Genomic DNA, 24,415 nt, shown 5'->3' on the forward strand with positions numbered 1-24,415 from the left:
GAGCACAGCATAGGGAGCAGCAGGCAGAAGGGAAGGGAGAAGCAGGCTCCTCACTGAGCAGAGAGCCCAACACAGGGCTCAGTCCCAAGACTCTGGAATCATGAACTGAGCTGAAGACAGACAACTTAACCGACTGAGCCACCCAGGCACCCTCAGAATAAGTACTTCTTAAGTAAATAAACTAATTATGTAGACATCACCAAATCTAGTTCACAAACCTTTGGATTTCTCCCTGGAGCAGAGAGTCTTCAAAGATTGACATTTACATACTATAGTTGTACAATTCATAGAATTTTAAGTGAGCCAGAGAAGAGGAGTTTGACCACTTAGAATAGTTGTAAATCATTTCACCAATATCATTTTACCTTCTTTTTTTTTTCTTTTTCTTCTGATTTTTTTTTTTAGATTTCATTTATTTATTTTAGAGAGGGAGTTGGGGCAAGAGGGAGATGGAGAGAGAGAGAATCTCAAGCAGACTCCCTGCTGATCCCAGTCCGTATGTGGGGATCAGTCCCACAACCCTGAGATCATGAACTGAGCTGAAATTGAGATTTGGACACTTAACTGACTGAGCCACCCAGGTGCCCCTCATTTTACCTCCTTATAAAAATAAGAGGAAAAAGAATTTGAGAGTTGAATTCCCAAAGATCTGTCTCAGACATTAAAAAATCCTTTGATTTGTAATCCCTCAAAGAAACTGAACATTTTTTTAATTAGCTTTCATTGTTGCTATAATTTAAAAACTCAGCACCATCAAAGCCTTAAAATTACAAATAGCCTGGAAGAGGTCTTGTATTTTGTGTGTCTGTGCAGTCTCTTGTGCAGAATCATTCTGTGTCACTAAAATGCTATCTGGCGCATATTGCAAAGTTCCCTGAGCGTCTTAGTAGAAAACTAACTAAATCAAAGGGTTTCAGAAGAACACCCCAGAACCTGAATGGGGTTGATGGAAATTGAGAGATGAGTGCTCTTCTAAGTACTTGTCTTGTAGTTAATAGAAAAATGTTCGTATAGTGTAGTCACAAGAAATACACTGGAATGAGTCAAATTGGGTTTTTTTTTTTTTTTTATTTAACTTTTTTCAAAGATTTTATTTATTTATTTATTTGAGAGAGAGAGCGATAGCAAGAGAGAGAGAGCACAAGCAGGAGGAGGGCAGAGGGAGAGAGAGAAGCAGACTCCACACTGAGCAGGTAGCCTGACACGGGGCTCAATCCCAGGACCCTGAGAGCGTGACTTGAGCCAAAGGCAGACTCTTAACTGACTGAGCCACCCAGGCACCCCTGACTCAGATTGTTTTAAATGATAGTGTATTCATTTTATTTTGTCTGTTTTGTCAGTATGCCTCTATGATCTCATAAACACACTTTGCTCAGTGTCTGACACGTAGCTTTATTTATTTATTTTTGACACACAGCTTTAAATTGTACCTTCTCTACACTATGTTCATGCCTGAGGTTCGAATGTAGGCCAGTTCTTTGTTGTACCGTGTGAAGATGTGTGGCCTTTGGCCTTTTCCTTCATCCAGAACTCTCTTCCCTTCTGACTTCTGTTTCCTAGTGTGGGATATTTTTTCTCTTCCTCCCTTCCTTTGTCTAGCATTTTACTTTGTGTTTTTTAGTTCAGTTCAAGTGTAATGTGGACGTGGGGGCTGTTTATAGGGACTTTTCCTTCTTGTTGGTTCTAGAAGTGCCTTAACATCATATGCCTTGACTTTAGGTTTAGAAGTTTGCTATTTTTTAAACAGACTTAGAAATATTAAGCATGATAAATTGGGTAACCCAAGAAAGCAGGACTTAACAAATGTTAAATTAATTTGTTTCTGTAGGATTTTTTTTCCTTCAATTTGACAGAGAGCAAGTGCACGAGCAGGGTGAGGCAGCAGAGGGAGAGGCAGTAGCATGCTCCTGCTGAGCATGGAACCCAATGTGGGCCTCAATCCCTGGACCCCAGGGATCATAACCCAAGCCAAAGGCAGATGCTCAACCAACTGAGCCACCTAGGCAGCCCATAGGACTTTTTTTTCCTAAGTTTTATTTATTTAATCTACACCCAGTGTGGGGCTTGAACTCACAACCCTAAGACCAAGAGCTTGCCTGCTCTTCTGACTGAGCCACCCAGGCACCCCCATAAGAATTTATTTGAACCTTAAGCACTCAATAATATAGGTTGATTGGGCCTCTTTTTCGCTGTTTTTATAGATGATGATCTTGAGGAACATGTTTTTTTCTAACCCAAATCAGGTTAGTGTTTCAGCTGAACTAGACCTAGACGCAGGGTCTCCTGATTTCTGATTTGGTCTGCTCCTTTTCCAGTATACACCTTGCCTCTTTCCTTTTATCAGTACCTGTCAAGGAATCCTGAATTAGTGCTAAACCTTCTAAAAATCTGAATTATCTTTATTTTGTAGACATTGAGCAAATCTACTTCTAAGAGAAGATGAATTGTTTTACAGCCATACAAACACCTCATTAATTGGTACTGTGTTCCAAATTCAGTAGAAACTGATACAGGTTTTACTTTGAGAGGCACAAAAAGCTCTCCACCATCGCGTATTGATTTATCTATAAGTGATGAATACTCTTGCTTCATTTATAAAAATAAAAGCTTAATTACAAAGGAGCTAACCCTGTTAGTGGTTTTCTTCTACATAACCATGTTTTCTGTGGAACTTGGCTTTAAAGAAAACAAGGTTTCTTCATAATTTTCTCTAAGGGTATAGAAATTAGATTTTATTTTGGGTGCCTGGGTGGCTCAGTGGGTTAAGCCTCTGCCTTCGGCTCAGGTCACGATGCCAGGGTCATGGAATCAAGGCCAGTATCAGACTTTCTGCTCAGCAAGGAACCTGCTTTCCCCTTTCTCTCTCTGCCTGCCTCTCTGCCTACTTGTGTTCTCTCTCTCTCTCTGTCAAATAAATAAGATCTTTTTAAAAAAATTCTATTTTTTTGATAGCATTAATAAGGAGATGAATAATACAAGATTTTTTTATCTGTGAATCGTTTTTTGAAATCTTTTAAGTTATATATTTAACAACAGAAGATGCAAGACTCAAAGTCATCCTTGTTCCCCTCCATTCTCTTACTGTCCTCTCTTTATTACTCTCTCTATCTTCTTCCCATATAGGTTAGAAAATATCTTCCCATCAGCCTGCCTTCATTCCAGTGGTGGGCATGCAAATGTAATTCTTATGACTGGAGGCGGTTTTTCTTCTTTCTGAGTGACTGGACATTTCTTGTCTTCCTGGGGTCTAATTGCTTATCATGTGCTATCAGGGGCATCAAAACCTTTGAGTACCACAGTGGCATCAAAATTTTCCTATTGTTTCACTGCCCTAACCTGTTGCTTTTGTACTTTTGCCCCACCTCAGCCACACCATGTTACCATATGTGCCTCTTCCAGGCATGGAAGCTTCTTATAACACCAATGGCAGTCAGATGAGGTAAGCCTCCAGCAGCACCTGGTACAGAGGGCTTGCAACGAGTGTGTGTGCATGTGTGGGAGATCAAGGAAAGAGTGAATGTGCAACCAAACACAGCACCTGAGGACGCGCTGGCAGATGGTGTACATCGAGCACAGTATGATTCTGACATCTTTTCCTTCCAAACATGATCTGAGATTCAGATATCTTTTATCCTAAGTGGCACCTAAGGTGTGTAATCAGTACCATTTACTGAAAAAAAGTCAAAATCATTAGCCAGCTCATTGAACCACAGATTCCCTGTCAAGCTATCTCTTGTTCATAGAACCATCTTCATTGCCTTGATGGGATTGATCTTATCTGAGCACAGTTCTTTTGTTCAGTTCACTAAATGCCTTTTCCTCCAAAGAATCTGTTCCTTTTTATATTTTTCTTAAATAAAACTGTTCTACACCAAGGAAAGGTTTGGCCACATCCTCATAATTTTTTTAAATATGTAGACACAGGCTGTGTCCAGAAATAACTAGAGAATCCTTTGGCTGGAAACATCATTGCTGGAAAAAGGGAAGATCTTCAACCTTAGTCTGATGTTAAGTTTTTGCCCAGGTAGAAAGTGAAACCTGTCTCATATTTTCCTTCTCCGTTTTTCTTTCCATGGTGCTAGACTAGAGCCTCCATTCCCTGCCTTGGTACCAAAGTCTTGCCTGGTAACAGACTCAGCTGTCAGCAAGCTCCTGCTTTCAGCCTCCGAGTTCCAGGTTCCTGAGTTTGATGAGCTGGATAGTGTGGCAGCGTCATGCCCCCATCCACAGAGCAGCCCTCCAGAAGAGAAGGAGGTAAATGTAAAGAGCTGATAGAGTCGGGGGCAGTACTGGAAGCGTCCATTGAGGTCCGCATATCACATGATGGGTACACAGGCCCCTGGGTATCTTTGCTTATCACTGTTAGCTTCAGCTGAGTGCTGGAGATTACCAAAGCAGGGGTTTTTCTGCTTGGCCACTGAAGGCTACTCTGGATCTCTGAATCTGCATTGTTTTACAGGTCCCTTTTGTTCGATGATAGCATTTAACAGTATTTAGAGTATTAGACCAAAGAGCTGCTTCATGCATTCAAAGATGAGTGAACAATGGTATTCTTCAATTTTGCAATCTCTCTCTGTCTCCAACAGTTAACAGGCTTTCATATTGCTAATCTCAATATCTGAGCTGAATGTACGGATTCTCTTCTAATAATATAAAGGGAGTGGTTGCTGAGAACACTGTCAGCAGGAGTAAGTAGAGCTTTGTCATAAACTATGAGTTAGAGTCATCTATAAACTGAGGAAGCAAAATCTTAGAGTGTCAAGAAAAAGGACTTTTTGTATTTAAAATGTCTTACAACTTGACCGTCTTTCTTCTTAATCTTTAAAAATAGGCTGAGCCAGAGAAGAGGCCAAAGAAAGTCTCACAGATTCGTATCCGGAAAACCATTCCTAAGCCAGACCCTAATCTTACCCCTATGGGCCTTCCTCGACCCAAAAGGTGAGCTCCTTCTCTAACACACATAGGTCTGCTTTTTTGGAAAATTGTTTGGTAGAATATAAGGACCTTTGGTAGAATATAAGGACTCTAAGCTATTTATTATACTTCTAGGAATTTATCCAAAACAGTTAATTGGTAATACGACCAGAGATTTATGTGCCAGGGATATTGTTCTGCATTCTTTTTTTTTTTTTTTTTTTTTAAGATTTTATTTATTTATTTGACAGAGATCACAAGCAGGCAGAGAGAGAGGAGGAAGCAGGCTCCCTGCTGAGCAGAGAGCCCGATGCGGGCCTCGATCCCAGGACCCTGGGATCATGACCTGAGCCGAAGGCAGCGGCTTAACCCACTGAGCCACCCAGGCACCCCTTGTTCTGCATTCTTAATCATTTTTAGCAAGCTCACTATGCCAGATATTATTCTGTCCCTTTATGTACATAGTCTGTTTGTCCCCCAGTGGTGCTGAGAGGTCAGTGCAATTGTTGCTCCCAGGTTTAGATGAGGATGCCAGGGCTTAGTGTATAAGACACTTGTTTTAGGCCATGGTGTCAGTCGTGGCTCAGGCGGCTTCTCTCTCACATGGTTTTTACCCGAACCCACAGCCCAAGCTCACAACATGCTGGTACAAATTGAGAAGGGACCTGATGTCATGAGAGAAAGAAGTTGAAATTTTTTTTTCTTTCTCTCTCTCTCTCTTTTTTTTTTTTTTTTTTTTTTTTTAGAAAATGCCAGATCCATGCTATGGTCTATATCATGGCCTTTAAAAACTTGGTTTCTAAAGATTTATTTTTTATGACAGAGATAATTGCTAACCCTAAAACAGGAAGTGGAAAGAAAAAACAGATTACCAAATTAGGTGTTTGGTGTACTGTACATTATACAGACACACTATGAAAATAACATTTTATAAAAGATCTCCAGAGTTACATTTTCTTGTGGTGGATTTCACTCCTTCATTTCTCACTGGCAAATAGAAGTCTAACAGTAGTCCCTTAAGTGACTCCAGGTAAGTTATTGAACCTTCCTGAACTTCAAGAATGTGTCTATAAAGTGTAGTAAGAATTCCTAACACTTAAGATTGCTGTACAGTCCAGTTGAAGAAAAAATGTGTAGTGTGCCTATTACATTGCTTCATGTAACACAAATGCAATAATTACTATAATCATAATTGACCTACTTTTCCCACATGGTTTTGTCTTAATATATTTTTATCTTACAGTTCTTTTATTGATCATCCTACCATATGTCTTTATAAGAGAAATTTTGAAATACTTCAGATATCCTAGGTTGAATAGTATTTATTACTAGAATGAAATAGGATTCAAAATCAGATGTATTCTATCTTGCATTTGTATATAGATATAAGTTCTGAAAAACCTTTTTATGATAAATAAGTAGTTGGGAGTAGAGACAGTTAATATAATAATGACATTCAGTCCTTTAAACTTCTTTCAAGTAATATTACTAGCCAAAAAATCCCAGAGTGATCTATCATCAAATTATATTTAATGATTTATCACCTAATTTTGTTGAAAGCAAAGAATTGACAAGTGCTGACTCATATAGGTTCTGTTACCAGGCATTGAAGCAGTGAGTGTTTCATTGTACAAGCAACACACCAAAAAGATCTGACCAGTGTCAGATGCCCAAGAATTTGTATGCCGGTCTTTCACTTAGAGATACTTTATTTAAGTCAATATAATGAAAGAGGTTGAAAAAATAAGATTTTTGACAAACCTTAGTCTAAGATGCTTTTTGATAAAGTGCTTTTTATTCCCATCATCTTTTGTCAAAAAATCTTGAAGTTACAGATTTAGTGTAGTAAATGTATGGAAAAGCCTTGACATTCAACTTTTTTTTAATACACGTGACACAATGTTACATTAGTTTCCCATCTGGTTCAACAAGACTACACATTATGCTATGGTCACCACAATTGTAACTCTTATCTGTCACCATACAATGCTATTATAATACCATTGACTATATTCCCAGTGCCATACCTTTTATCCCTGTGACTTACTCATTCCATAACAGGAAACCCCAGTCTCCCACTCCCCTTCACCCATTTTGCACATTCCCCCACCCCTTAACATATAACTAAATTGGCAAACACAGTTTTTATTATTCAAGCCCATCAGCCAAATCATTCTTACTCCCTAACTTTTGTGTTCCAACTCAAGTAAATGTATTAATTCGCACTTAAAATTATGCAAACCATTGAGAAATAAATTATGGAACATATCTTACCAGTAAAGTATCTTGCATTTATTTTTTATTTTATTTTTTTTTTTAAGAATTTTTTTTATTTATTTTATTTATTTGACAGACAGAGATGACAAGCAGGCAGAGAGGCAGGCAGAGAGAGAGGAGGAAGCAGGCTCCCTGCTGAGCAGAGAGCCCGATGCGGGGCTCGATCCCAGGACCCCGGGATCATGACCTGAGCCGAAGGCAGCGGCTTAACCCACTGAGCCACCCAGGCGCCCCCTTGCATTTATTTATAGATGTAAGTTCTGAAAATATCTTACTTGTAAAAGCTGTAAGTGAAAATTAAAATCATATATAACAAATATATAATTTATTTTAATAGCACATTATTAAAATAACATGGTAATGCTGTTTGTCATTACTGGATTTGTAATAAACTAATGTAATGTGTAGTTAGAATAATAAATTATGCCGTGAGGGGGCACCTGCGTGGCTCAATCATTAAGCATCTGCCTTCTGCTCAGGGCATGATCCCAGGGTGCTGGGATTGAGCCCCGAATTCGGCTTCCTGCTTGGCGGGGAGCCTGCTTCTCCCTCTCCTGCTCACCCTGCTTGTGTTCCCTCTCACTGTGTCTCTCTCAAATAAATAAATAAATAAAATATTTTTTAAATAAATAAATAATGAAGTGAGGAGTGTGGTAAAAGCATGATACTGCTTCAGTAAATGTGTATGCATATGTGAATCAAACAATGTTATTGGACTTTTAGGAGCAATTAAGAGTCATGTAAAACATCAAATAAACCTATTTATGTAAATCTTAGGACTGCTTCAATATTCAATGTAGGAGAAAATGTACTATGAAACCAGCTTACATGGCAGTATCCTGTAATTTTTGCTGCTGTTAACAGGTGTAGAAGTTACAATACTTTATAGGCTAAAATAAGATGAGGATTAAATAATCAAATTAAATTTTTCTTAATGTGATTTGTTAAGTTTATTCCTTAACTGAAGGAAATTACTTAAAATTTTTGATTGTGGGTTTTACACACTTCATCTAATAACGTTTGATAGTCTTGGTAAATATTTCAGTGGTATATTTTAAGAAAGAAGAATTGACTGTTAAGTCGGCCCTCCTTCTTAAGGAGGCATTGTTTGATGATAATCAGGAGACACATGATGTAGGGTCACCATGACAAACTCATTTCTACAGCATATATGAAATCTGAATATTCTGACACCAGCCAAAGTACCCTATTTCTAAAGCCACTCCTCTCTTACTGGAACTATAGGTGATAGGGAAAGACCAATCCAATCCAAGTTTACTGTGATTTCATTAATTACTGAAGGGGACTCAGCAAGATCACTGATTTGACTCATTTACTGAAGTAACATTCGGGATGGATAGGTGCTGTTCTGAAAGAATTCGTGGGGATGGAGAAATCTGCATAAACATTCAAAGACACTTCTCAAACATATGACTAGAAGTTCTAGGAAATTAAAGATCGGGAGATAGTTTCCACTAAAACACTAAAACAGGGTATTCGTGTACTCTGTGACATGTCTTTTGGCACACTGGTGTGAATGCCACTGGTTTAGGGTATTTAACAGCAACCTTATTTAGCTCTTGGGAGTTCATGTGTCTTTCAGTCCAACTAGACAGACTACACAGTATGTTAAATAGGGAAATGGTAAAATAAAATCTTAAACTATAATAGGAGAGTAGCCACAAGATGTACAGAGAATTCTGAGGGTACCCTAAGACTGAGGGCAAGTACTCAAAGAAGGATAAACTTGGAAGAGGGGACACCTCCCAAAGTTGCCATTTAGACTTTGTTGGAGAGAGTAGAGTTGCAACCCATTGGATGGCTGGGTTGCTAAGGCCAGAGCTAGGCAAGCAAGAAATAGCAACTTTGCAGGGTGCAGACAAGCTGAGGTAGGTGGGCATGCAGGGGAAGGGGATACTGCCCTCTTTCAGGAGGGCTACAGGAAACAACCCTCAAGAAGTTGGAGTGCAAGCTTATAGCCTGGAGTGCCACGTATTTCCTGACACAGAAACATGTGACGTGGTCACCAGGCTAGGGTTGCCAGAGCACTGACGGACTGCATGCTCTGTCCACACAGCTAGGGCTGAGCCCACTCCAAATGCCCCTCCTTGACATCCTCACAAGCACACACAGTGACAGGGGCTGGGGGTAGTTTACCAGAACCAGGAAGAGAAGCTCCTTTCCTCCTACAGTGTTGCCCCAGTGCCCTCTTCTGCCAAAGCTTTTAGCGTCATTCTTACTGTAAAGAAGAAATGTGTTGAGAGTCCAAGATTCCAGTTTCACAGAGTAGCTACTAAAAGGTACAGTTTGATCTAAGAAGCAATAATTTGATAGCTGGTACATACCAGTATAAACCAGAAATATGAATGCCATTCACTTGACCAAGAGACTGTCCTTTTAAGGAGAGATTCGAATAAATGGAAAAGTGGTATTTAACACAGTCACATGGAAGAATAAAGAAGCAAGAATAGGGAGGAAAATTCCAAAAAGGAGTGAAATAAGAGAGGTACTAATCCTAAGAGATATTAAAATATATTGTAAAGTCTCAGTAAATAAGAATGGTGTAGTGCCAGAGCATAAACATACAAATTGATAAATTAAAATAGGAAGTCCAGAACTAGACACAAACACAGATTTAGTATGTGATCACGGTGTCCCCTCAAATCAGTGGCAACTGGATAGCCATTTTAAAAGTAATAAACTTGGTGGGGAGTGTTGCCTGGCTATCTGTCAGTAGAACATGCAACTTCTGTTCTCGGGGCTGTAAGTTCAAGCCACATGTTGGGTATAAAGATCACTTAAAAGTAAAATTTGGGGATCACTTGGGTGGCTCAGGTCATGATCCCAGAGTCCTGGAATATTGACCCCCTTGTAGGGCTCCCTGCTCAGTGGGTAGTCTCTCCTCTATCTGCCTCTCCCCTTTCTCATGTTCTCTCTTGCTCACTCTCTCACTCTCTCTCTCAAAAAATAAAATCTTATAAAAATAAATAAAATCTTCAAAAAAAATAATAAAGTTGAATCTGTATCTTAGACCTTTTACCAGAAGAAATTCCAAATGAATCAGATTTAAACAGAAACAAATCAGACTGTAAGAATACTTGAGGAGACGCCTGGGTGGCTCAGTTGGTTGGGCGGCTGCCTTCGGATCAGGTCATGATCCCCGCATTCTGGGATCGAGTCCCATATCGGGCTCCTTGCTTGGCAGGGAGCCTGCTTCTCCCCCTGCCTCTGCCTGCCATTCTGTCTGCCTGTGCTCGCTCTCGCTCCTCTCTCTCTGACAAATAAATAAAGTCTTTAAAAAAAAAAAAAAGAATACTTGAGGAAACCATAGGAATTTTTTTTTTTAAACATAAACTCTCCCCCCAGCATGGCCCCAAGATCAAGAGTCACATGCTTCACTGACTGAGCCAGCCAGGTGCCCCTGCCCATAGGAAATTTCTAACTGGAGTGACTGACTAGAATACAAAGTCCAGAGCCATAAAATAAAAGTCTGAGAAATATATTTCATAAAAATCTAGCACTTCTGCTAGAAAAAGGAATACCATAAACAAAGTCAAAACACAACTTGTGGGGCACCTGGGTGGCTTAGTCAGTTAAGTGCCTAACTATATTTCAGTCCAGGTCATGATCTTAGGTCCTAAGACTGAGCCTCGGTTCCTAAGACCTAGCCTCGGTTACGGGCTCTGCACTTGGTGGGGAGTCTTCTTGAGACTGCCCCCCCTCGCCCTTTTGCACACGTACACTCTGTCTCAAATAAAAACTTAAAAAAAACCCCACAACTTCTAATTGACTAGATGGGAGGAGGCCTTTCACAATGCATACACATAACAGAGCCTCAAGATGTACACTTTAAATGTCTTAGAATTTTATTTGTAAGTTATATGTCAATAAAGCTGGAAAAAAAACAGTAAAATTTTAAAATTTTAAGAAACCATAAACTCCTATCAAAAAGCTAATTTACATACATACATATGCTTGTGCATACAAACACACCAGACTTGTACAAATTGATAAGAGAAAATGAAAATCCCCACAGAAAACTGGGCAAAGGATGTGACTAGATAGATGGCCCACAGGTAAGAAAGTGAAAATAGCTCTTACCCAAATGGAACAAATGATCATAACACTACATTGCTTGTTTGGAGGGCTGTATCAAAATTAGAAATGTGCAGACCCTTTGGATATCTAGGAATTTCTGATACAGATACACTTCGATGTATAGGAAATGACGTGTATAAAACTCACAACATCATAATAATGTCAGAAGACTAAGAAAAATATGGGCCTGATCAAATAATTTATGGTACATCTATTCAAAAGAACAGAATGCCATATAATCTTTCAAAACACCAAGATGTACCATTTTATATAATCAGTGTCTTAAGGTAGTGTTGGCTAGAGCAAAAATTGTCTGTGGAATGTTGCCATTTGTATAAAACAATGGAGGTTTCGGGGAAATAGGAATTCTTAAGACTTCTTTGTTTTATATAGACCATTTCTGTAACCGTGTCTTCTATAAACATTTATAAATGAGGGATGTGATTGCTCAAAATGAGAATTTCAACCTACCCACCAAATGCCTGATGTTTTATCTTTGTCTGTATGTAGAGATTTGTTCTCTCTGCCTCAGAATATAAAAGTCATTGTTACTCAAGCAGTTTGGTCACCTTAGGAATTCAATGTCCCTAGTCATTTTCTAGGCCAGAAAACAGGTGCCATCAAAAGTTGTTGCTATATTCTGCTTAGCATATATATCCGCACATCTCAGCCTCAAGACCACACCTTACACAGAGAGTTTTCTCTGAAATTGCCTTCTGCATGGTGCAAGTCATAAAAACAAATCAAGTGATGAGGGAGAGAGGACCCACCAGATGGGAAGACACTCAAATGTAGACTCTCGCCAAAACCACTCTGGGCAAGGTGGTCTCTCCACAGAACATGTGCTTTTGAGGCAGACTGCATCATTCCAGTGAGTGAAGCCTCTCTGAAGAAGGCAGTTTGTTAAGGGCCAGAAATTCCAGAATCTGAGCTCTGTTTACCATCTTTCACCTCAGTGCAGAAATGACACATACTGCCCTGATTTGCCAGTCAGAATGACTTTCACTTTCAAACTGCCCATCGGACATCTTTAATGTAGCAGTTGCTACCAGTAAGAAGCAGAGTAGCTGCTGTCTGTTGGAATGCCAGTGCTTAATCACTATTAAAAATTATATATGTGTTGTTATATTTGGGTATCTTCCATGAGCATGTTCTTTGCTGAATTGAAATTGAATCAAACAAAACCTCATAAGATTTTCAGAAAGAAACTAAAACATGATGCCAGAGTTAATTGACATGCTCTGCAGACTGTTTTTCTTATCTGAATGACGGGTTTAAAATATACAGAAACATTGTGGTGATTTGCTCTTTCATAATAGTTAATGTAAAAGTTATGCTCTCTGAAAATAAGTTTCTACTTAGATAAGCGTGGTGACCTGCAGCTATCCTCTTCCACATAGTGTAGCCAAAATGAACTGAGTATACTCAAACAAATGAATAAAAGGGTGAATTTTATGGTATATGAACCAAGACTTCTCGAGGACTGATTAAAGTTCTACAGCAGAAAATGTACAAGATGAGTATAGGGGCGCCTGGCGGGCTCAATCAGTTAAGCATCCCGTTCTTGATTTTGGCTCAGGTCATGATTGCCAGGTTGTGAGATTGGGCCCCACATTGGGCTCCGTGCTCAGCATGGAGTCCGCTTGTCCCTCTCCCTTTGCTGCTGCTCCTGCTTGCTCATTTTCTCTCTCAAATAAGTAAATAAAATGTTTGTTTGGTTTTTTTAAAAAGATGCATATAGAATATCTTTTCTTACCAGGAAGTGCTAAAGCTCTCAAAGACTACTAAGGTCATATCAAATAGATCAGGAACCAGTTTGGAACTCCCACTGGCCACAGATGAAATGGTCTGAGCATTGAAAAGATTAAAGCACAAGAAATATGTTTAAGTGCTATAGTTTTTTTTTTTTTTTAATTATTTTATTTATTTATTTGATAGAGAGAGATCACAAGCAGGCAGAGAGGCAGGCAGAGAGAGAGGGAAGAAGCAGGCTCCCTGCCGAGCAGAGAGCCCGATGTGGGACTCAATCCCAGGACCCCGAGATCACGACCTGAGCCGAAGGCAGAGGCTTCAACCCACTGAGCCACCCAGGCGCCCCTAAGTGCTATAGTTTATAATGACACTTTTTAAAAAAGATTTTATTTATTTGAGAGAAAGTGAGAGACCACAGAGGGAAAGGAAGAAACAGACTTCCAGCTGAGGAGGGAGCCCTGTGTGGGGGCACTTAACTGACTGAGCCACCCAGATGCCCTTACAATCCATTGGCCATATTTGGATGAGATTAGAGAACCAATTAATTGTTTTGGAAATCAATAAATAAGGGGAAAGAACCAAGTATGATTTGTTTTTCCTGCATACGTTGGGGCGCCTGGGTGGCTCAGTGGGTTAAGCCGCTGCCTTCGGCTCAGGTCATGATCTCCTGCATACGTTGTACCTCAGGATTACCAAGTAATTGATGAGCATGAGGTTTTTCAATTTAGATAGAAGAATTCTACCTAATGATTGGAGGACTGATAGACTGTCACCATGTATGACCCTGAAGAAGTAATAGATTAGTCAGCCTTTTTCAGTGGCTATTAGTATTATATAAAAAATCAACAACAGGTCCATCATGATTTAAGTATATACCACCATCTAAAAATCTTACTATCAAAATACCTAAATCCGATTATGCCTCTATATTTAATCATCAGTCTGTAGGAAATACCTATAGTAGTTCCCATATGTTTGGGTCAGAGGAACAGGTTAAATGATACTGTGTAGGTGTAATAAGAAAATCTAGACTGGGGAAGCCACAGGTCAAACGACCTGGTTTCTTTACCAAATAAATTACAAAATGAAAAGGGAGACAGACAAAATAGAACACGAGTAACATACAAATTGAGATGGGTGTGATTGGGATTAAAAATTCCAGGGACCTGTGTTTGGGAAAAGGGTAAAAGTGATGTACTTCATTTTCTAAGTTAAAAATACTTACTGAAACTCTTGCCAACCACTAAAAGAGGAATGTATAATTTCCAAACCAGTAAGGGGGGATAAAAAAGAGAAAATAAACAGTCAGTCAAGGAGAAGAAAAACATTGAAAAGGTAGGATTAAAAGAAGCTGTAAAATATGATAATAGATACAAATACAGTTATATCATTGCCAGTAAGTATAAATGGACAAAATTTCATAAAGCTGAAAATTGACAGCCTAGAAAAGAAAAATCTAGTTTGTGCTGTGCACATGAGCCATCTAAAACTCATTGCGGAAGAGCTGAAAGGCCTCCTCCAAAACCCTCAGTTTGTTCCTCACAGTCCACAGTCTCTCATGGTTCGTCTCCCCCTCTGATTTCTCCCAACTCCCTTCTCTTCTCCATCTCCCCATGTCCTCCATCTCATTTCTTATGCTCCACAAATAAGTGAAACCATATGATAATTGTCTCTCTCTTTAACTTATTTCACTCAGCATAATCTCTTCCAGACCCGTCCATGTTGATACAAAAGTTGGGTATTCATCCTTTCTGATGGAGGCATAATACTCCATAGTATATATGGACCACATCTTCTTTATCCATTCATCCGTTTGAAGGGCATCTTACTTCTTTGCACAATTTTGGTGACTGTGGCCATTGCTGCTATGAACATTGGGGTACAGGTGGCCCTTCTTTTCACTACATCTGTATCTTTGGGGTAAATACCCCTAGTGCAATTGCAGGGTCATAGGGTAGCTCTATTTTTAATTTCTTAAGGAATCTCCACACTGTTCTCCAAAGTGGCTGCACCAACTTAATTCCCACCAACAGTGTAAGAGGGTTCCCCTTTCTCCACCTCCTCTCCAACACACGCTGTTTGCTGTCTCATTAATTTTGGTCATTCTATCTGGTGTAAGGTGGTATCTCAATGTGGTTTTGATTTGAATCTCCCTAATGGCTAGTGATGATGAACATTTTTTCATGTGTCTGTTAGCCACTTGTATGTCTTCATTGGAGAAGTGTTTTGTTCATGTCTTCTGCCCATTTTTTGACATAATTATCTGTGTTTTGGGTGTTGAGTTTGAGGAGTTCTTTATAGATCTTGGATATCAGCCCTTTGTTCTGTCATTTGCAAATATCTTCTCCCATTCCCTGGGTTGCCTCTTTGTTTTATTGACTGTTTCCTTTGCTGTGCAGAAGCTTTTGATCTTGATGAAGTCCCAAAAGTTCATTTTCACTTTTGTTTCCTTTTCCTTTGGAGACATATCTTGAAAGAAGTTGTTGTGGCCGATGTCGAAGAGGTTACTGCCTATGTTCTCCTCTAAGATTCTGATGGATTCCTGCCTCACGTTGAAGAGTTTATCTTTCAGTGGAGAGGGGCGTCTGGGCGGCTTACTTGGTTGAGAATCTGCCTTAAGCTCAGGTCATGCTCCTAGGGTCCTCTGCTCAATGGGGGGAGTCAATTCCTCCCCTCTCCCCTGCTCGTGCTCTCACTCTCTGTCTCTCATAAATAAATAAAGTCTTTAAAAAAAAAAAAAGCATGAAGAACTTACTTTGTTCTCTTTTCAGGTTGAAGAAAAAAGAGTTTAGTTTAGAAGAAATCTATACCAATAAGAATTATAAGTCTCCTCCTGCAAACAGGTGGGTACATGAGTAGGAGTTAATAGACTGGGAGGACTTCTGAAATGATCAATGCAAATCTCCAATCCTTTCACTTCAGAAAGGGTTTTATGTTCAGTTATTTTATTTCCCAGCATTTGGACCGGGGTTGGTGGTAGGATGGGACAGGAACGTGCGTTGAGTGGTGTAGGTACAGAAAACGTCTTATTTCAATTTGTACTTGTGTTTTTAGCAAACATGCCAGCTCTCTTCTTCAGGACTAATAATGGTCAATCTTCAGATATGATTCCAAATACAGAACAAATTTCATTGGCTGCCTTTGAATCTGAATTCAGTTTAAGTCAGGGAACATTTTTTAAATTCCTGTTGTGTCCAGGTTGTAGCAAGAGAGTTTCTAGGATTTTATCCTGTAAATTGAATATTTGCTCTAAGACTTTTGTACAGATTATTCATTGCAGCATTACTAAATATTAGGAAAGGATTGGAAACAACTGAAAATATTCACTAATCTAGTTTTGATTAAATTGTAATCCAGCCTTATAATGGAATGTACTGTATAGCCATTAAAAAGATAAGTCAGAAACAAACTGAGGGTTGCCAGGGGGAGGGAGGTAGGGAGAGGGTGGTTGGGTTATGGACATTGGGGAAGGTATGTGCTATGGTGAGTTCTGTGAAGTGTGTAAACTTGGTGATTCACAGACCTGTACCCCTGGGGCTAATAATACATTGTATGTTAATTTAAAAATAAAAAATTATTTAAAAAAAAAAAAAGATGAATCGGGCTCCTGGGTGGCTCAGTTGGTTAAGCATCTGCCTTTGGCTTGGGTCATGATCCCAGAGTTCTGGGATCGAGCTGCTCAGTGAGGAGGCTGCTTCTCCCTCTCCCTCTGCTGCTCACCCTGCTTGTGCTCTCTGTCTCTCTTCGTCAAATAGATAAAATCTTTCTTTAAAAAAAAAGTTATTAGCAAGTCAGAGAGGCACAGTGCATAAGATAGTGTATGTAATTTGCTACCATTTGAGTAAGAGGGAAAAAACTCAAAGTGGAAGATAAATGTCATGGGTCAGCAGGCTACAGGCCAAATTCAGCCAATGGCCTGTTTCTTTTCTTTTCTATAGTCTATAAGCAAAGAATGGTTTCTACATTTTGGGTTTTTTTTTTTTTTTTTTTTTTTTTGGTTTCTACATTTTTAAAGTTATTTAAAAACAAGAAGAGTATGTAGTAGAGTCCTATGTGGCTTACTAATTTTAAAATGTTTACTCTGGCATTTTATGTAAAAGAGCTCACCTCTGATAATAAATGCTTATTTATGTATGTCTGTGCATTGAATGACTTTTGGGAGGATACACAAACAATTTACGTGTTGCTGACAAGGGCTGGCCTTTTATTCTTTACCCTTTTGTCCAGCTGCAGTTTTTTCACTATGTGTTCATATATTACATACCCATATATATATTTTTTCATACAAAAGAGAGAAATATTGGCCAGAGTTGAGTAAGTAGTTGTTAGTTGTTTTAGCCCCAGTTAACCAGAAGGGTTGGTGGCGCAGGAGACGCACCACATGAGTCAGCGTGTTGATTGTTTTTTGTACTTTGCTCTCAGGTGTTTGGAGACCATCTTTGAGGAACCTAAGGAACGAAATGGTACGCTAATCTCAATCAGCCAACAGAAGAGAAAACGAGTTCTAGAATTTCAGGATTTTACCGTCCCACGAAAGAGGAGAGTTCGTGGTAAGGTCAAGGTGGCAGGCAGCTTTACCAGGGCGCAGAAGGCAGCTCTGCAGAGTCGGGAGCTCGATGCTCTGTTGATACAGAAACTAATGGAATTGGAGACATTTTTTGCCAAGGAAGAGGAGGATCAGGAGCGACCATCTGGTTGTTGAGAAGCAATTCAGTTTGGGGGTCTCGATTTTAGGTTTTCCAGGCTCCTTGGAAGAGGTTGCCTAATTTTGCCCTACCACCCAAACTACTCAAGATGCAGTCCATGGATTTTTACCTATTTTAAGGTGCAACCTTTTTAGGAAATGGTGAAAGAGGGTCCTCTACTTCTACTGCTGAGTATTGAACCTCAGGAATGCTCCCTTTATCCTAGAAATGGTCCTGAATGACATCTGGCCTCCTCTCCCGCCACTTGCCATCCTCAGGAGGAGGACACAGCACACCTTCAGTAACACTAGGATTCCAAGGACTCACAGCATTTGCACGTCCATGTGAAAGTTCTGCATTGTTTACGGTGGTGCTAGACCAAGATTATTTAGAGACATGGGCTAGGGAGGGGGACCTGGCGTCCTGTCCTGTGTGGTCACACCAGCTCATTTTCGTAGTTGAGGAAAGATGAGCTGTTGTGTTTCCTAATCCTCTGAGTCTGTCTGCCTAGAACCATGTGCGTGTGTGTGTGTGTGTATGTGTGTGTGTGGCTTTTTCCCCATCATTTTCTCCCCTCTGTGACTGTGGGTCACTAGTGCCAGAGGAGCCCGTCCAGGCCCCATTCGACGTAAGTTGCACTTTTTAATGTTGTGGTGTTGATTATTTTCATTTGTTTTCCTTTTTTTTTTTTTTTTTGTATTATTGCTGCATGTTTGGAGCCTTTAAATGTGATTTTAAAACAAAATTTTTAAGACATCAAGGAGAAAGACAATACACATCTTCAGAATATATGACAGGCATTTGACCCAGTGTATCAGTGCATGGTTTGGGACAATGGAGAGACATTTTTCCATCACATGTTTCAAACAGCCCCTTCCCCATCTCTACCTTCCAGTGTAACTCATTAGAGGGAGTACTTTTTCATCTGGGTTCTCATTCTTGCTCGTTAAGTTGATGTGTTTATTTTAATGATGGAAGTAAGAGCAGGTTTTCCTCCCAGCCATTTAAAAAAATAGGAATATTGGGTGTGGTCTTAATGGGTTATATCTGAAGTGGTAGTATAGAACAAAGTTGGGCATAACAGCTCAGGCTGTGATAAAGGTCAACCCAGAGTGTCTTCCAGAAGTGGGGAGTGAGACAGGGCATGGTTCAGACCCAGTGATGCATCCTTGTGGTTGGATCATGAAATTCCACCACCAGCCCTCTCTGAGGACACCATCGTATTGGGGGCTGTGTCAAACCTACTGGAAATTTTGTGGAGTGCCAGAGTTAGCAGAGTCCTTTATATGGACCTGCAGGAGTCCGTGGCCTAGAAGGACACTCTGTGGGTCAGCCAGGCCCAGAGGTGTCATTCCTTTTCCACTTAACTCCTGTGTGCCCTTGCCCTGCTTCCCCCTACCTCCTTCCCTTGTGTTATATCTTTCTTTCTCTCTTGCTCTCAAAACAAAAGTTCAGAGAATTAACATTCCTTGGCTGGTGAGTGAGATGCGACACCCAGCCTCAGGACACTGGTCACCTCTTTCCGTTCTCCTAGGAGCCTCTGCTGGGAAGCATCCGCCCCTAGAGACTGTCAGAACTCCAGAGATATTTTCAAAGCCAGTCTGTTAGAGAAGAGTGAGTGGTGCCGTCCTGGAGTGTTGTCTCCTAGGGTTCCTTTGTCTCCCCATTTGTGAGTGGGTGGGGAGATGGGGTGGGGGCGGGGGGTCTCTATGTGCCTTTCCTTTGCAGGTTGACAGTCTATGCCGCACTGGAGCAGAAGAACTGACTTGAGCAAGAAAAAAAAAGTGCCACGTCTATCTTCTAGGCCCGCTGCCTCAGACATAGCATTTAGTAAGTGAGATACATACCTGGTGACCCACGGAGGCTTCTAAGGCCTTGGCCAAATAGCATTAGAAGAGGGCCACACTTCCACACTGGCTCTAAATGATGTGAACCAAATTCTGTCGTTCTACATCCGCTTTGCCCAGACTGTATAGACACAACCTGTGTTTCACTTCAGTACCTCTCCCTTCCTGGGACAAGGTCCTTAGACACTAAATGCTTCTCTCTGTCTTTTTGCCTAAAGGAGTGGGATTAGTAATCCATTGTATCCTCCGACAGATGTTTTTAGGGAGTGCTGCTGGACAGCGTGCAAACTCCCAGCAACTCAACAGAGCCCTGTTTGCCTGCTCCATTGCCAGTGTAGACCAGTTAGTAATGTGGCAGCCATGTCATCCACCAGACTGAAGTTGAGTGGGCACAGCTGTGGCATCACCACCATTACAGAAACACAATTTCAAGTTTGCCCTTTATAGGCATGGCACTTGGAAGAGCCAGGAGCAATGATTTGGAACACTGGAGGGATGGAGGAAGTGAGGCCTGGGCTCTCTCCTTGTCCTGGCCGTGTGGGAGAGAAGCAGCTCTGAGGCAGCCCTGCCTATCCTTGAAAATCTTGGCCTGACCCCGGACTAGGGGCTTTCCCCTGCTCCAAAATTAAGAAGGGGCCCCCATTGCAAACTTAAAATTGCTTGCCTGAAGTCGACACATCAACTTCTAACCACACTCAGCCAACCTGTCTTAGCATCCATTTTCATCATTGGCCTGGCCAGCTTCAATGCTTTCTGTGGTCCTCAGAGCCTGTGGAAGCTGCCTGCAATGGGAGGCATTAGTCGGCTGCTGGCACACCACCTGTCCAGAGCTACTGGAGGTCTCCTGGGTTGGAGGCTGATACAACTTCTGAGTCTGGGGACTTCCTACCCCAAGTGGTGGGAAGTTACAATTAACTATGATTTACTCAGCTATAACTCAACTCCAGAGGTTTAGTATTTTTAATACAGGAAAGAGAGGAGAAATCTCAGGTCCAATCAGGGTTCTGCCCATCAGCTTTTCACTGAAACTTCAAAGATGGGTTGTTGTTTTGTTTTTTGGGTTTTTGTTTTTGTTTTCCCCATTTTTCAGTTTATAGCTACATTTTCCTCTCATCTGCTCCCCACCCACTTTCCCCTTCTCTTTTGGTCACCTTTCCAGCTTCGTTTCTCCATTCGTTTAAATGTACCTCATCACCTATTCAAGCATATTATGTCCACTTTTTCTTAGTGACCTTACTCTAAGAGCTACAGCTGAGGGAGGTACAATGGAAAGACATGTAGCGTTTGCCTTACTTGGAGCCTGAAGAGCTTAGAAACTCATGCTGTGAATCCCCAAACTCAGCGCTCCTTCACGAGCTGTGAAAATCATGACACTTTGTCACAGTTTTGCCTGAAAGGGTCTTTCGCGTGGGCACCAGAGCCAACCTGAGATAAATTCCAGTTCCTACCATCTGGGCATGATCCCTCCCCCCAGGGTTCACTCCCTGCCCACCAGACTGAGAGCCTGTGGAGTGTGTGGGACTAAGGCAGCAGAGCCAAGGCATTGGCATAGCCTAATGGAACGCACAGCCAGCGCTCCGTCCCCAGGCTGGGATTCCATCTCATAATTCCATGTATAATAAGATCTGCGAAAGACCAACTTTTAGTCAGTGATACTTTTCTCCCACCACCCGAGGGAGAAGTACCCAGTTGGTGCTTTCTTTAATTCCCTTGTTTTGTTTTGTTTTGTTTTGTTTTGTTTTGTTTCTGGAAGCTTTTCCCCTGGTATCATGGAAAGGACCTCTTAAATACCACATTGTGGGTGGCTGTATCCAAAGTCTAAATAATTGGCCAGAGGTATGGAATAGCCTTTCCTGGATTTATCCACGGGAAGGGTGCCTTACCACAACTGCACTTCTTAATGTAAACAGCTGATTTTGGAGGAAGGCTTAGTTTTACAAAAATCAAAGTTTCATATTACCATTTAACCACAAATTGAGCAGCAAATGCTAATTTGATTATAAAGTGAGGGTCCCCATAAAGCCCTCCATCTAGCACAGCATATTCTCAGATTTGAAGCTTGTTCATTGTGTGTCTTCATGAGCCCCTCCCTGGTGCTGAATTGGATTTGAATTCCTGGTGAGAGGCCTCAGCATCTCCTTGGGCTGGTCTGGGCCAGTAAATAGCTGCCTGAAGTGTTTATATATTATCATGGTCAATAGTTAAGTGAAATTTGTACATTTTTGGTAACATTGGCATACAAGATGCTCCTGCAGTTCCTTTTCTGTTTGGTAGTTTGTGACTCTAAAATTCCCACTGTTATGTGTGTTAATTTATGAAAATAAAATTTTTTTTGAAAACCTTTCAAATAACTCTCAAGGCTGTTATTTCATCCTTTTGAAAAAAAAAAAAAGAGGGGGGGGACACTTGGGTGGCTCAGTTGGTTAAGTGTCTGACTCTTGATTTTTGGCTTGGGTCATGATTTCAGGGTTGTGAGATCAAACCCCACGTGGGGCTCTATGCTCAGCATGGAGTATGCTTGAGATGCTCTTTCTCCCTCTGCCTCTGCTCACTCGCTCTCCCAAAATAAATAAAATCTTTAAAAAAAATTTTTTTTTTTTTTTTTAGTAATCTCTATACCCAGCTTTAGGCTCACACTTCAAACCCCAAGATATAGAATCACATGCTCTACCGGCTGAGACTGCCAGGCACCCCTCTTATTTTATTCTTACAGGTTGGTAATAGATTAAAATTTTACCTCTAGTGTCATGAGGTTTCACTATTTTCTGAAGACTGCCCCAAGGACTCCTGCTTTGTGTGACCTTCTGATCCTGCAGTGAACCTTTGAAATTTTATTCAGTGGGGGACACCTGGGTGGCACAACTGGTTGAGTGTCCGACTCTTGGTTTTGGCTTGGATCATGATCTTGGGGTAGTGGGCTCAAACCCTGCATCAGGCCCTGTGCTTAGCCAGTAGTCTACTTCTTTCTCTCTCCCTCTGCCCCTCCCTCCTTGAGCTCATTCTCACTTTCTGTCTGAAGTAAGTAAAAAGGTCTTAAATAAAATAAAATAAAATTTACTCAGTGGTAACAAATTATCTTGTGAGAGAATTTGGTATTTGGAAACCACTGAGACTCATTCAGATCTGAGTCATACTATGTGGGGTAGGGTTGCTGAGCAGTATTTTAGGTGTGATGGGTTTTTTAATTAATATATAATGTATTTTAAAAGGGGGGGGCGCCTGGGTGGCTGCGTGGGTTAAGCCTCTGCCTTCCGCTTGGGTCATTATCTCAGGGTCCTCGGATTGAGCCCCGTATCGGGCTCTCTGCTCAGCGGGGAGCCTGCTTCCCCCTCTCTCTCTGCCTGCCTCTCTGCCTACTTGTGATCTCTGTCTGTCAAATAAATAACTAAAATCCTTAAAGAAAAAAAATTATATATATATATATATATATTATATATATATAATGTATTATTTGCTTCAGGGTGCAGGTATGTGAATCGTCAGTCTTACACAATTCACAGCACTCATTAGGTGTGTTTTTATTTATTAATTTATTAAAGATTTTATTTATTTGACAGAGAGATATCACAAATAGGCAGAGAGGCAGGCAGAGAGGGAGCAGAGAGCCCGATGTGAGGCTCGATCCCAGGACCCCGGGTTCATGAACTGAGCCAAAGGCAGAGGCTTAACCCACTGAGCCACCCAGGCGCCCCTAGGTATGATTTTTAAATAGTGTACCTTACTTTCTCATTTGGCAGAGGGGCAAGAAAGCAGATATGTTTCCAATACTAGCCTATTTAGGTAAGAGCTTGACTTGCTAATGAAACTAGATAGAGTATAAGAGTATAAATAAGTTCATTCATTTACTGTAAAAAGGGTCTTGCCTTTTATCGCATCCTCCTATCCATCCATGAGTTAGGCTGTGAGCCCTCCATTCTCAGCTCCCTCTTTCCACCAATGGCAGCTAGCAAATGACTGAAAACATGGCTCTCTAACACACCGACATGTCCCAGAGAGAAGCATGATTTCTGAGGTTGTTCTTCCTCTGTCCAGAGGAAAAGCAGTGCCCAGTGTCCCTTCTTGGCTTTTTCTAATTCTTGGGCTTCTACAACACAATTCCATCCATGTAGTCTTTTACATTTGGGGAACATTCTGCCTGGCAGCTGTGCTTCTGTTAGTTTTCACAATTACTTGAGAAGAGTACTCTCCTACACATTTTCTTTGTTTAGAAGGGAGAGACTAATCATCTATTAAGTGTTCTTTCTTTAGCGAATCCCATTACAGAATCTTGGGTTGGTAGGGCCTCCTGAGAATAAGGACTGGTCCATGCTGATTAAGAATCCTCTGTGATGTCCTGCCCTATTGCCGTGACAGACACCTCATCTCTGCAGTTGCTTCTGGGACTTTTCTCAAGAAGTGTTATAGAAAATTCTTTTTTTTTTTTTTAAGATTTATTTATTTATTTATTTATTTGACACAGAGACCGCAAATAGGCAGAGAGGCAAGCAGAGGCCAGGGGGAAGCAGGCTCCCTGCTGAGCAGAGATTCCCAATGTGAGGCTTGATCCCAGGACCCTGAGACCATGACCTGAGCCAAAGGCAAAGGCCCAACCCACTGAACCACGCAGGTGCTCCAGAAAATTCTAATTTTTAAGCAACTTCCAAAGGTCATGGATGAGTCATAACATCTTACACTTCCAGTGTCTTCTCCCTGTACACTGAGGAGATAGAAGCAGTTTGAATAGAACTCACATACAGACCTTTTGCAGTTCCTTGAACAGCATGCTCCCACTGTATGATACATTCACTTGATTTGCTGTCTCCAGGGCCCAGAATGTTCTCCCATGTTTCTATATGTTCTCTC

At 40.9% G+C, this 24,415-nt stretch overlaps 1 protein-coding gene across 11 annotated transcripts in view; it reads left to right on the forward strand.

Annotated features, from left to right (window-relative positions):
- PRR14L (proline rich 14 like) overlaps window positions 1-21,924 on the forward strand; it is a 63,183-nt gene extending 41,259 nt beyond the window's left edge. For all 11 annotated transcript variants that reach the window (XM_059138729.1, XM_059138733.1, XM_059138730.1 and 8 more), the window contains 5 exons: window positions 3,368-3,439; window positions 4,083-4,254; window positions 4,832-4,938; window positions 15,813-15,884; window positions 17,464-21,924. In XM_059138729.1, the coding sequence (XP_058994712.1) occupies window positions 3,368-3,439; window positions 4,083-4,254; window positions 4,832-4,938; window positions 15,813-15,884; window positions 17,464-17,743 (703 nt within the window). In that variant the 3' untranslated portion in view covers window positions 17,744-21,924. The remainder of the gene's footprint in view (window positions 1-3,367; window positions 3,440-4,082; window positions 4,255-4,831; window positions 4,939-15,812; window positions 15,885-17,463) is intronic.
- The last annotated feature ends 2,491 nt before the right edge of the window (window positions 21,925-24,415 follow it).

Source organism: Mustela lutreola, chromosome 11 (assembly GCF_030435805.1).
Source record: "Mustela lutreola isolate mMusLut2 chromosome 11, mMusLut2.pri, whole genome shotgun sequence".
Taxonomy (NCBI): Eukaryota; Metazoa; Chordata; class Mammalia; order Carnivora; family Mustelidae; genus Mustela; species Mustela lutreola.